Source organism: Rhincodon typus, chromosome 13 (genome assembly GCF_021869965.1).
Source record: "Rhincodon typus isolate 14 chromosome 13, sRhiTyp1.1, whole genome shotgun sequence".
In the NCBI taxonomy this organism is placed as follows: domain Eukaryota; kingdom Metazoa; phylum Chordata; class Chondrichthyes; order Orectolobiformes; family Rhincodontidae; genus Rhincodon; species Rhincodon typus.
Genome location: NC_063344.1, coordinates 40,362,581 through 40,377,182, shown reverse-complemented (window position 1 = coordinate 40,377,182; position 14,602 = coordinate 40,362,581). Strand labels below are relative to the sequence as shown.

Here is a 14,602-nt window from a genome sequence, read left to right as displayed (position 1 = left end):
ATGGCAACTTTACCTTTTTTATATACATTTTTTAAAAAATGTGGCTGTACCATTGAACATTTGAACATTCTCAAAACCAATCACTCAACCTGCTGCTTTCTGTTCTTAACAACAGGTTTTTATCCAAAAAGCAAGTGCCCCTCCTATTCTTGGCTTTTGTCAAATGCTCATCAGCATTCTGTATCACTTTTGAAAAAATTCAATTCTATTAAGCAGTCTACCTTTTACAAACTGTGCATGGTCTCTTAAATCAAGTCCAACCTCTGCCAGTCTCTGCTTTTTTTTTGTTCTGACTTACTATTTCCAAAATTTTATCTACTGTAGGTATTAATTTGATCAGTCTGTGGTTGCCAGGAATTTCCTTCCAGCATTTCTTGAATAAAGGTGTCACATTTGCCACATTCCAGTCCTCTCCCATGTATCGAGGAAATTGTAAAGTTTATCTCCATATTTGCTCTACTCAATCCGACTAACATAATGTATGCCCTTCAATTCTAGCTTCCTATGCTTTGTTCTTCTGCAGCTTACCTCACCAACTGGTTTGGTGCCTAAGTCTTCATTTTTTTGCCTTAAACTCCAAATACAAACCACTGTCTCTTTGACACTTGGAATTCCTGCTATATTTAGACACCAAATGATTGTCGATTCTCTGCCTCCTAAGAACTTTAGTATGCATTATTATGATTTTAAAGGTACAATAGAACCATTTTGTTTGTCCAGGTTACAAGAGCATTCTCATTTACTAAAACACCAAAGAGAGTTTTGCAACGAGCACTGATGGTTCACAGTACCCCTGATACAAAGAGCCCAACAAATAATGGAACTTACCTGGGTAGTCGATTGGCCAGTACATCATCTTTAGTGGTAAGTACAAGGCACATTCCTTATTTCTAAATTCATATCACATGCATTTTAAAATTTTGATTGTGTTGTGCATACATAAATTTGAGCTTTGGCATATTCTTTCAAGCTGTTCAGCTTTCACATGGTAATAACAGGCAATTACCTAAACTAAAGTAAACCAATGAAATTATTTTGAAGGTGAACATTTTTGGATTTTCTTCCTATTAATCTGTAGTTTTTATTCCTTTTTAAAAAATCAAAAATAAATTGGAGACCATTAAAGCTAACACTTTAGTTTAGCAACGGTATACACTGCAGTTGGCAATTTTATTTAAACTAATCAAAGGACCATTTTTGCTTGCTGCACTGGCATAATGGAAATTGTGGTTAAAACATTCAAAGTTTCATTGCAATCATTTTAAAATAAAATTAAACGCATTAGGAATGTTGATTATACAATTTGTCGTTAAAGTTGTGGTTGAATTTCTGAAAATTAAGACTTTAAGTAAATCATAAACTCCTGGAAATCGATGTTAAAGTCAGTTGTGTTCCTTTGGACATTACCCCACAGGCTAAAAAAAATGCAAGTTGAAAATCTGAAACCAGTGAGTGTAGCAGTGTGAATTCTCATGTGAAATTGCTTGCAGAATAAAAGATTCAAAACAGTATACCTTTGTATAATACTAAAAATTAAACACACACCCATACTTTTAAATTAATCAGACTCCATCTACTGGCAGAGGTTGGTCAGTACAGGAGCTGAAGTGTTGCACTGTCCAACTTCTGCCACGAGTCTGTGCCCTGACCTCAAGTTCAGAACAGCATCCTGGAGAAGGTAATAGCTTCAATGACAAAGGGTGCTGCCTAAAATAAGGACACAAGCAAGGTCAGGGGGAGAGAACTTTGAGAGGTAACACTTGCGGGACTGTATGCAACAATGTATTTATTATACTAGCCTGTTTGGCTTTACAAGGAAACGGGCCTTAAAATGATATCAGGTCGGTCAATTTAGAGTGCACCTGCTGTTTGATTCGCAGAATCCATTGTTGTCTTTGAATTTTAATAACATGCTCTTGCTGTAATTTGCTGTAAACCACATTTTATTACCTTTGGTCTAAGCTGAAAAAAGATCTGAATTTCAAAGGTGAGCTGAGAATTATGGTCTTTGATATCAAGATGGCATGTCAACAAGAAGCTCCACCAAATCATTGGTGGGAATTTGTTGTGTTGAAAGAGAAAGAGATCAAGAGGGAAGTAGAGAATTCTTGACTGGTGAGAGTTGTATCCAGTACAACGGAAGATGGTTGTGGAAGACCAACAGTGTTCCCTCTGTAAAGGCTGCATGGGCTCAGAGGCCCATATATGGCAGTGACTTCCAGAACCAGAAGTCAGTGCCATGATTGGTATGCTGATGCCAATTCCTGTGTACAGAACATCAGAGCTGCTGCATGTGCATGCTGCTTAGAGGGAATTTTGGAGGCCAATTATTGGTCTTCCAGTCAATGTTGCAGGAATTCCTCTGATTTATATCCTAGATCTACCCATCTTAAATTGTTTCAATAATGACCTTTCTTACACCATAAGATTAGAAATTGGAAAGGTAAGGACTGCCAACTTTGGTATCACTTACCTCTTCTAGGATTTGAAGTAATCGATGCTGACATTCCTTAATCATGTGGATGTGTTGACAATAAAGCTATTAAGTGGCAAGTAACAATTGTGTTCCACTAATGTCAAGCAGTAATCATCTGAAAGAGAGAACCTAATTATCTCCCCTTGATTATCATTGGCTGAATTCGCCAGGATCAACATCCTGGAATTACCAATGGCCAGAAAACGAACTGCACCATCATTCTAAATGCTGTGGTTACGAGAGCTGGTCGGCAGCTAGGAATTCAGTAGTGAGTAAATTGTTGTCTTCTTTTCCCGGAGTTAGTTCATTGAAGAGTATGAGGGAGTACTCGCCACTTGTGTGGATGAGTGGAACTCTAACAGTGTGCAATAACCACCCATGTAAAACTTCCAATTTGATTTGCAACCCATCCATCACCTTACACTTTAACTATCTCTATCACAATGCACAGTGGTGGCATTGTACATCATTTAAACAAGATCAACTTCAGGAAATCGCACAGCTTCCTCCAACAGCACCTTCTAGACTTGTGCCCCATACTACTCGGAATGACAAGTGGAGATAACATTTAGGAAACCAGCACCTGAAAGTTGAATGAAGGCCTCCCAAGATAAAGGAAGAAATATGTGGTCAAGTTATGGCTTAGACTTTGTAGTGATTGGCAACTGAATGACTTGCTAGGCCATTTCAGAAGGTAGTTGAGAGTCCACCACATTGCTATGGGTGTGGAGTCACATGTAGGCCAGACCAGGTGAGGATGGCAGATTTGCTTCCTGGAAGGACATTAGCAAACCAGATGGGTTTTTACAACAATTGACAATGATTTCATGGTCATCAATAGATTCTTAATTCCAGAGTTTTTTTTAAAAATTCAAATTCCATCATTCAAACCTGGGTCCCCAGAGCATTAGCTGAATTTCTGGATTAATAGTTCAGCAATAATACCACTAAGCCATTGCCTCCACCTTGCCATCACCAAATCCCCCACTATCAACATCCTCAGAGTTATCATTGACGAGAAACTCAATTGGACTCACCACATAAACATTGCAGCTACAAGAGCAGGCCAGAGTCTAGAAAGTAACTCACCTCCTGACTTCCCAAAGCCTGTACACCATCTACAAGGTACAAGTCAGGAATATGATGGAATACTTCCCATTGGCCTGGATGAGTGCAGCTCCAACAACACTCAAGACACTTGACATCATCCAGGCCAAAGCAGCCGGCTTGATTGGCAGTACATCCACAAGCATCCACTCCCTCCACCACTGATGCTCAGTAGCAGAAGTGTGTACTATCTCCAAGATGCACTGCAGAAATTCACTAAAGATCCTCAAATGGTTCCAAACCCACGAACACTTCCACCTAGAAGGACAAGGGCAGCAGATACTTGGGAACACCACCAACTGCAATTCGCCTCCAAGGTACTAACCATCCTGACTTTGAAATATATTGCTGTTCCTTCACTGTCACTGGGTCAAAACCCTGGAATTCCCTCCCCAACAGCATTGTGGGTCAAGAAGGCAGCTCCCCACTACCTTCTCAAGGACATCTAGGAACGGGCAATAAATGCTGGCCAGCCAGCAATGGCAAAATGTGTAAACAACAGGGTTGTTGTGGTGGGTGATTTTAACTTTCCATATATTGACTGGAACTGCCTCAGCAGCAGGGGCTTGGGCAGGGGTAATTTGTTCAGTGCGTCTAGGAGGATTTCTTGAAGCAATATATAAATAGCCCACTATGGGATGGGCTGTATTAGACCTGGTATTAGAGAGTTAGCCTAGCCATGTGATAAAAATTTCAGGGGAGGACTTTCTGGAACAGTGACTATGTATAAGGATGAGAGTAGTCCTTGGGTGTAAGTACTAAACTGGGGAAGGCTAACTATGCCAATATCAGGCAGGAACTGGGGAATGTATACTGGGGGCAGATGTTTGAGGGTAAATCCATGTCTGGCAAATGGGAATCTTTTTAAGATCAGTGATTAGAGTTCAGGACTAGTATATTCCTGTGAAAGTGAATGATAATAATGCCCAAGACTCACGGACTTTGGATGGTAAGAGAAGTTGTGAGCTTATGTCTCCATTTTCCTCATGACTGTGTAAGGTTTAAGAAAACTGAAGATAGACACAGCCCTCTGAATATAAGGAAAGAACTTAAACAAGGAGTTAGGAGGGCTAAAACAGACACATAAGATTAAGGAAAATCCCAAGGTGTTTTATATAAAAGGAGTAAGAGGGTAACCAGGGAAAGGGTACATTCTCTCAAGGACAAAGGAGGAAATTTATGCGTGGAGCTGGAGGAAGTGGGTGAGGTCCGTAACGAATAATTTGCATTGTATTCACCAAGGCGATGAACATGGTGGATGGTGAGCCTAGAGAGGGGCATATTGATACTCTAGGGCATGTTGATGTAAAAACGTTTGGGTATTTTGAAAAGAATTAGGGTAGACAAGTCATTAGGACCTGATGGGATCAATCCCAGAAAGCTGAGGCCTCGTATGAAATCTTGACATCCTGGAGAATAGCCAATGTTGTTCCTTCCTTTAAGAAGGATAACTCGGATAATCTTGGAAATTATAGGCTGGTGAGCTTTGTGTCACTGGTAGGAAATCTACTGGAAAAGATTCTTAGGGACAGGATTTATTCACATTTGGTAAAATATGGACTTAGTAGCAACAGGCAACATGGCTTTGTGCAGAGGAGGACATGTGTCTCAAACTTGAATTGAGTTTTTTTGAGGAAGTGACGAAAATGATTGAGGCAGGACAGTGGATGTTGTCTACGTGGACTTTAGCAAGACCTTTGATGAGGTCCCTCAAGGCAGGCTGACGTAGAACGTGAAGTCGTGGTGAACTGGTAAAATGGATACAAGAACTGGCTCAGTCATACAAGACAGTAGCAGTTGCAGGGTGTTTTTCTGACTGGGAGATCTGTGACCAGTGGTGTTCTGCAGGGATCAGTGCTGAGACCCTGTTGATTGTAATATTTATAAATGATTTTGGAGGAGAATGAAGGTGGTCTGATTAGTAAGTTTGAATAACACAAAGATTGGGGGAGTTGCAGATAGTGAGGTGGATTGCCAGAGGTTACAGCAGGATATAGATATGCTGGACACTTGGGCGTAGAAATGGCAGACGCAATTTAATCCAGAGGGAAGTATACACTAAATGACAGAACTCTTGGAAGCATTAACATACAGAGGGCTCTAGATGTACAGGCCCATGGTTCCTTGAAAGTGGCAACACAAGTGAATAAGGTGGTCAGGAGGTGTGTAACATGCTTGCTTTCATCAATCAGGGCACGCAGTATACAAAAAAAAATTGGTAAGATATGTAGCTGTGTAGAACTTTTAGTTAGGCCTCATTTGGAATATTGTGGACTGTTCCGATTGTCATATTTACAAGAAGGATGTGGGGGCTTTGGAAAGGGTATAGAAGTGGTTCACCAAGATGTTGCCTTTGGAGGGCATTAGCTATGAGGAGAGATCGGACAAACTTTTTTACTTGCACTTCAGAAGCTAACAGGTGATCTGATAGAGGTTTACAAAATTGAGGGGCAGAGATAGAATAGGTAGTCAGTCTTTTTTTCACAAGGGTAGAATGTCGATTACTAGGGAGCATGGATTTAAGGTATGGGGGTAAGTTTAAAGGAGATGAGAGACAGCTTTTTACAGAGAATTATAGGTGCCTGGAATGTGCTGCCAGAGGAGGTAGTAGAAGCAGAAGTAGGCAACATTTAAGAGGCAACTTGACAGATACATGAATGGGAGTGCAGAGATACGGACTGTGGAGGCAAAAGACTTTTAGTTTAGAAAGGTGTCATGTTTTTGTGCAGGTCTGTTCATGTGCTGTACTCTTCTTTTTTCCCTTTAAGTCCCATGCCACGTGTGACTTGATGAAATTTGTGGAACCCAGTTCATTAAACTGCTGCAGATGCACACAAGAATTGTTATGAAGGCAGCTCATCACCAACTTCTTAAGGCCACTTAGGTTGTGGGTGTCACCTGATGACCAGGTCAGACTTTGTTGTCCATCCCCATGAAATAATTTTAAATTATAGAATCCGTATGGCGTGTAAGCAAGCCATTCAGTCCATCAAGTCCACACCGCTGCTCTGAACAGCATCTCAACCAGACTCACCCCCCTACCTGATCCCTGTAACCATGCATTTCCACCTAGCCTGCACATCCCTGGAAACCACGGACAATTTAGCATAGCCAATCTACCTAACCTGCACATCTTTGAACTGTGGGAGGAAACTGGAGCATCCAGAGGAAACCCACGCAGACGCAGGGAGAATGTGTAAACTCCACAAGGACAGTCGCCCGAGACTGGAATCGAACCTGAGTCCGTGGTGCTGTGAAGCACCAGTGCTAACCACTGAACCACTATGCCGCCTAAATGTAATGTATTTGACAACATATTCCTTGAAGACAGTATTTGAAGTTGGGATAATCCATTTAATTGCGGAAGGTACTGAGATGAAAATCTATTTACATTAGCACGTTGACTTATTTCACCTTTCCCTACAGTAAACTTTATGTGGAAAATGGAGCAATCAATAAATTGAGGCATGGGGTTAAATTAAGGACAGATTGCTTGTGTTCCCTTTTACAGAAGATTGAGCAGCAATTTGATAAAGGTGTTTCATGTGTTCTCAGAATTCAGTAGGATCGATACAAAATATTTCCTTCAGGGAAGTGAAGAATAAGAGGTGTAAGCTTTAAAATTAAACCGAGGTCATATGGGAGGAAAATTGTGAAGTACTTTTTTAAACAAGATTTGGTAGAAATCTGGAATTCTCTCGAGACTTCAGTTGCTGGCACAATTGAGCCTTTTAAGACTGATCTCTAAATTTTGGTTGTGTAGGGTTTTGAACTAGAGTTCAAATACAGATCAGTCAGGATCTAATTGAATGGGGGAGCAGGCTTAAGGGATAGACTGTTCATATGTGCATTGATGCTTATTTAAGCAATATCAAATGTAGAAGTTATACCAATAAAGTGTCTCCTTGATTCAATTAACCCTATTCTTCTGTCTCGGGATTTTTTTTTAAATTTCGGAAAATCTCTTCAAACATTTGTGCTTCCTTTTCTATTATACATTTGATTGTAACTGGAAGAACATTCCATGCTCAACCCTCTGCAATTTAAGAATATTATATTCTTCTAATCTTTTTAAAAATAAAATCATTCCCTCAGCTTAAAGGAGATGCAAGAGGCCATCAGTTACTCAGTGACCTATAGGAATACCGTAGTTTCCACCTGTCAAGACCATTCATTATTTTCGCCATATTTTATCAATCTGCTCACCTTTTGTTTAAGGGAAAGGACTCAGGAGGCCCACGTTCAACTCCTGCCTGCTCCAAAGGTGTGTCAAAACCTCTCTGAACAGGTATATAATTTCCATTTGACACTCATCGTAAATGTGAAATCAATATCTCCCCTACTAATCTCAATCTTTATGAATGTTATTTCATTTGTCTTCTCCCATGGCAAAGCCTCCTATACACCTACTAGTAATTTTGTTCAGTTTGCCACTAGTACTATAATTAATAAATAACATTATAATTAGCTGGGACTTCAAAAGAAAGTAAGATTAAAACTTAAATTTGTGAACAAAAACAAAGTTGCTGGAAAAGCTCAGCAGGTCTGGCAGCATCTGTGAAGAAAAAGTCAGAGTTAACGTTTCGGGTCCGGTGAACCTTCCACAGTTCTGCAGAAGGGTCACTGGAACCGAAACGTTAACTGTGATTTTTTTTCTTCTCAGATGCTGCCAGACCTGCTGAGCTTTTCCAACAACTTTGTTTTTTTCTTCCTGATTTACAGCATCCGCAGTTCTTTCGGTTTTTATTTAAATTTGTTAAAGCCACTTCAGATCTTTCCAGAAAAACGTCAGGCTAAAACTCAAATTCGGTCCCTAAGTACGTTTTGAGTCTGAGCCAACATTGCAATAACAATAGAATTTGCCATTCAATTCCTGCTAATTAGTGACTCAGCCAAGCTGTCTCAATTTATTCCTCGCTTGAACAATTCTAGTATTTTCCTTTACAAATAAAATTGCCAATCTCCAAATTGCAATATTGTAAATTAACTCTCTCTCTCTCTCTCTCCTCTCTCCCTCACACACACACCCCATTTCAAGGATTTGCACTTGAAGTGCATGGAAATACTGACCCAAAACCCAAAAGTAATTTTCCTTCTGATGACTTTTGTGTTTTTTAGAAAAAATCAGTAATTGGTCAAATTTTAGTATTTTTCTGACTGTCTTGATTTTGATCTTTTTTTCTTATTCTTCCCTAAAAAATTATTCTCAGTAGGTCAAGTTATTAAGTTTTTTTTAAAAATTGTTTTAATCTTGACTCTTACTGAATCATGAGCCTTTGCTTTAACCCTGACTTCAGTTAATCTTGTTGTATGTCTCAGTGCCAATAGTTGCCTTTTTCTTTAGTCCATCAACTTCAAATGCCTTGGTTGTATGATTCCCAGCTGTTGTGTTGAATTGCATTGTACAGTCATAGTCAAACAGCATGGAAACAGGCCTTTTGGCCCTATTTGTCCATGCCGACCAGGTTTCCGAAACTGAACTTGGTACATTTACCTACGCTTGGCCATATCCCTCTGAATCGTTCCTATCGATGTACCTGTCCAGGAGTCTTTTAAATGTTGTAATTGTACCCATCTCTATCACGTCCTCAGGCAGCTCATTCCATATATGCAACGTCCTCTTGTGGATAAAGTTGCCTCCTCAAGTCCTTTTTAAATCTTTCCTCTCTCACCTTAAACCTACGCCCTCTAGATTTGGACTCCCCCACCCGCCGTGGAAAAGTCCTCTGCTATTCACTTTATCTATGCCTCTCGTGATTTTATAAACCTGAATAAGGTCACTCCTCAAACTCCTTCTGCTCAAGGAAAAAATGTCCCATTTTTTGCATGCCTCTCCTTTATAACTCGAACCTTTCAGTCTCTGTAACGTCCTTGTTAATCGGTTTTGCGATCTTTCCAGTTTAATAACATCCTCCTATATCATAGCAACCAAAATTACACGCAGTGCGGCCTACTCGATGGACCGAGGAAGCCAAGTATGCCAAACGCCGCTTTCAACACCCTTCTGCGATGCCGTTTTCAAAGAACTATGTACCTGCACCCCAAGGTATCTCTGTTTGACAACACCGCCTAGGGCCCTACCATAAACTGTAAGTCCTGCCCTGGTTTGTTGTACCAAAATAGAACACCTTGCACTTATCTAAATTAAGCGCCATCTGCCATTCCTCAACCCTCTGGCCCAGTTGATCAAGATCCCGTTGTAATCTTGGATAACCTCCTTCACTGTTCGCTATACCACAAAGTTATCTGCCAACTTAATAACCGTCCCTGCTATATTCTCATGCAAACTGAATCCCATGTTTATTAACCAGTCTACCATGTACTCAGTCCACAGTTGTTATTGCTGGTAATAAGGAATCATGATCTCTCAAAATACTGTGGTAATTAGCCAATTCTACTTTATCCTTTTTAAGTATAAAGTACGATATTTCATGTTGCAAAGTGCATATTTCCTACTCTTGCTTTCCCCTTTGAAATCTAGTTTTCTTCAGTCAATATTCAATTTCTGTCCAATTTTACCTGCTTGCCATAACTTAATGGTCTTCCCATATCTAGATTTCCCGTTCTTCATCCACCCGTGGTCTGAATGGTTCAGTGATGTCAGCAAACTGTGTAACTGTGCAGCGTTCTAATTCTCTGGACTGTGCACCAATTGGTGTCAGACCCAGAAACATTCTTCGTTCACCCTCTACCCATCTTATCAACAGTGAGTCATACTGTGGCATTCATGCTTCTATTAACTGCTAAAACTCACCCAATTCTTTGGACAACTCTGGCATTAATGTTGGTGGTGACTTTTTTTTGACCACATATTGTAATTTATGAAGTTGTTTGAAGTAAACTGGAAGCTGTATCAATACCACACTTGTTTTTCCTTTGGTTCTGTATTTATTGTCTTGGTGTGAGATTTTGTTCTGGGTCTAATACGCCATTGGGCAAAGGAAACTTCCTGTAATACTAACCTCTTTTCATTTAAGCTACTTTAAACTTTATTTTTTAAACTTTATTAATTTGGGTGGGGATATAATTTGCATTCAAATTTTTGATCTCTGGTTCATAGAACTGCAATCAATTGCTTTTTTTCCATGGAGGTGATTTGAATGTTTTAGAATATTAAAATGGTACATTGTGTACAATATAGCTTAAGCAAAAACCTTTGTTGAAATACTGTCGGTTTTTAAAAGTAAAATGTGTGTTGTAAACTTGAAGTCCCATCCTGGATATTTTTAATGTATTTTTAAACGGGTCCAATAATTTCCAATAGCATTCTTTGATAATATATGGCTCTTAGATCATTAAGAGTATGTTTGCTTTAATTTTAAATTATTTCCATTTCATTCCGTAACTGAATTCATGCTCATGGTGCTACATCCAAGCTGCTTAGATTTAATAATGAGAATCTAAGTGCTAATTGTTTGCTCTTGATACTGCCTTTCTTTCAATTTCTGGCAGTTATTTCTATCTGATTTAACTTGGATTTGTTAGCAATGCTAATTTGGCTTGCCTATGTCTGGTGAAACATGGAATTTAATTCCATGAAAATACTTGTCAATCTGACTTCAACCAGCATGTCTGGGATTTTGATATTCTCAGATAGGTAGTTTGTAAAGAAGCTGGGCAAAAGTTCATTTGCACAAAGGTTGTTTTTTTTTAAACTTGTCTTAGTTTTATGCAGCAGCTGCAAACATTTTTCCCACTCCTTTTAATTTAAAAAAAAATCTTTCTGTGAAATGTTATTGCTACTCTTGATTGTTTTATTGCTGTCTACAAAGCATATTTTAACAATTTAAAGTCTGGTTTGTATTTTGCCCTTTTTTGTAAATACTGGAAACCTTGTAATAAAACCAGCAGCTAAATTAGTTGGACGAGGCTGCTATTAATTTTTATGAAAGGATTTGGGGCCTGCATAGAAGAGTAGTGTAGTTGTATATAATTAAATACTTTCTATAGTAGTTGTACTACAGAAGCCGAGCATATCAAAAAATTATGAATTTCCATTCCCTTTAGAAAAGGAACATGAATGTAACATAGTCTGTTTAACTGTATCTAAATAGCCACAGAGATTTGGGGTTTGGTAGATTATTCTATACTGTTTGTGATAGAAACATTGAAAATAGGAACAGTAGTAGTTCATTTGACTTTTTTTTTAGCCTGCTTTGCCATTCAATATGATTTTGGCTGATCATCCAACTCTACCTTGTTCCACATTCTTCCCAAACCCATTGACCCCTTCAGCCCTAAGAATTATATCTAACTCCTTGAAAACATTTAATGTTTTAGCCTCAACTCCTTCCCATGGCAGAGAATTCCACAGGCTCACCATTCTCTGGGTGAAAACTTCTCCTTGCCTCAGTCCTAGTGGTAGTACCTTGGGATGCAGATGTTGTTTGCTCCTAGCAAGAACCTGCATAGGAAATCCTTTATAGCATTTGGAGCCTGTTGTGTGGCAGCTACTGCATCATTTTGGATGATCAGGAAACCCTCATGCTTTTGCTGCCTGCTTTGAGTATTGAAAGCATTTAAAGTTGATAATCAACTATTTTGGCCATATCATAATATGGGGTGCTACCACAGCAGAGCAGTAATCAATGCAAAGAGAATGTTGATCCAGATGGTTAAAACGGTGAAATATACACTGAAGTATCCCATGTTCAAAGTGTGCAATGCCCTGGTTAAATAACTACAACAACATCTCGTCAGACGTGAAACTGCTCTAATTAAAGTGAAGCTAATGGAGATGCTTGAAATTTCAAGTAAAAGTGAAAAACTGGAAGACTACACAGGTCTGACAGCATCTGGGGAAAAGAAACAGTTGATGCTCTGCATTCAACATAACTGTTCCTTGGAGCTGAGTTCCGAAGTAGAGTCATATGTGACTTAAAGAGCTACCAAAGTGCTTCCTTGTCTCTGAAGATTAAATAAAGGAAAAACAGAAATGTAAGCATTTCAATTTGATGTACCATAAAACAATAAAGCACTGGATGGTTTTGATTGGCTGTCAGTCATTAAAGTGAATTATTTTTGTAGGACAAGACGATATGAGTTTAAATGGATAAGTAGGAAATATAGATTTTTTTTCAGGGAAGAAAAACTGAATCACCAAATGAAACAGACTTCAACTAATTGAGGGTTTGGTGTTTATGAGCAAATGGCACTGTACCATTGTGAATTCTCTTATTTGAGGTGTTACATTGAATCACAATGAAACAAGTCTTACTCTACATTTGACCAAGATTAAAATTTGAACTCTGCTTGAAAATGTTGGGTGCAAAAAAATGAAGATGGAAGGGAATGTGTTTAATTCTCGTGTTAAGCAAATCTGTGGTTCTTAGGAAATCTGTTTGCATCTTGATTTGCGACTTTACTTGAGTTTGAATTGCTTCCTTGGGATAGAACAAATATTAATTATGCAAGTCAGTGTATATTTTTACAATGTCTCAAAAAACTGATCCTTTTGTTTTACACAGGGAGTACAATCGCCTTCATTGGTGAGTCTACCAGCGATGTTTGAGAAAAAATACCACACTTTCAGTCGATCAACAACTCATTTGATATAGCACCTGCACCTTCGCTAAATGTGTAAAATAATATTTTTGATCAGTTGCAATCATTGTAAAAGTTTGAATGATATCAAATGGAATTGTATTTGAAGCATGCATAATTTTAAGGAAAGGATAATGCTAACTGTACTGTGGATTTTTTTCATTTAACCTTGTTCCAACTTTACAATACTATTCTCTACCTGGTTGAACATTGTAATTGAAGAAATTTTGATTGCTGTTTTTCTTGCTTCAGTTTGTACATTTTTGTACAAGTTTATTTATTACACTGCTTCTGTAGCCTTTTTATTCAAACATGTTTGTGTATCATTTAATGCATTGATTAAACTGACATAATCAACTTTCTGGGGACCATTTTAGCCTAACTCTTCGCTCAAATAAGGGAGCGGGTTCAGTGGAACGCTGGTTTTACACTAGCCTGATATACTTAATTGACTTTGAAAGAATAAAGTTGAACAGGCTGTAAAATGAGAGTTGAACTTGATCCTGGAAATTTCCCAATGTGTGGATTTGGTTAAATTGCCTCAAAGTCTGTTGCTGCTAGGTAATTCATTGAAATCCATAAACTCACGATGGGAAAGACAGTATCTTTATTTAACCCTCAAAAAATTAAAATTTAGCAATCCTAATGTGCAAATTACTTAATACCTCCAAGATGTTTGGTTCAGTTTTTCTCAATTTAAAATATTTCAAATTTTATTAGAAGGGAAATTTAACAAGGTAGTCTTCTGGCCAACATTAATGGGTTGTTGCCTTAATTTACTGCAGGGGGCATCCTTCAGCTTTTCCCAAAATTATTTTTAAAAAAGATGGAGGTTAAAAGGAGGTTCTGATTATGATTCTAATTATATAAAATGTATTAAAGTAAATTATTTAGTCAATGTCAAAGTACAGTTCTAAGACAATAACATTTTTCTAGGTGCACCTCATTAAAATTAGCAACATTTTATAGAACTTCATTTTGCATGTGTTAAACATTGATTTCTTTGGTAGAATTTTTTTTTTTGTATATTTGATATTTCTATACTTTGAATGTTTTGATAACTGGATATCTATCTGCATATCTGATGAATCACTTTAGTTTTGTAATACTCTTGTACTGACACTTTTCCTTGAAGAAAAATATTCTTGTCTGTTTTTGCATTTCATATAATGGGTTATTACTTTACGGATTATCTAATCTGCAAAATAATCTGAGCTGCTAAGTGAAGGACATTTTAATTTTTGTATATAAAGTTTACTTGGTGTAATTTCATATAAACTGATCCTTGATGCAAATAAACTTTTTTAAAGAAATAGCTTATATGGTGAGTTATTGCTAAAGCACTAAGAAATTCGTAGACATTTTCCTGATTTTAGCTTTTCAATTTTGGAAAACCTATGTAGAAGTACAGGTTTGGGTTGTTTAATTTTGCATTAAAAATTTACAGCACTTTTTTTCAGGATGTTGAACAAATGG

General features: G+C 38.1%; 1 protein-coding gene across 1 annotated transcript in view; it reads left to right on the top strand.

Moving 5' to 3' along the window:
* Positions 1-13,316, top strand: part of ect2 (epithelial cell transforming 2) — a 78,373-nt gene extending 65,057 nt beyond the window's left edge. Inside the window, exons 21-22 of the mRNA XM_048604604.1 lie at positions 721-864; positions 13,051-13,316. Coding sequence (XP_048460561.1) covers positions 721-864; positions 13,051-13,140 — 234 coding nt within the window. The 3' untranslated portion in view covers positions 13,141-13,316. The remainder of the gene's footprint in view (positions 1-720; positions 865-13,050) is intronic.
* The last annotated feature ends 1,286 nt before the right edge of the window (positions 13,317-14,602 follow it).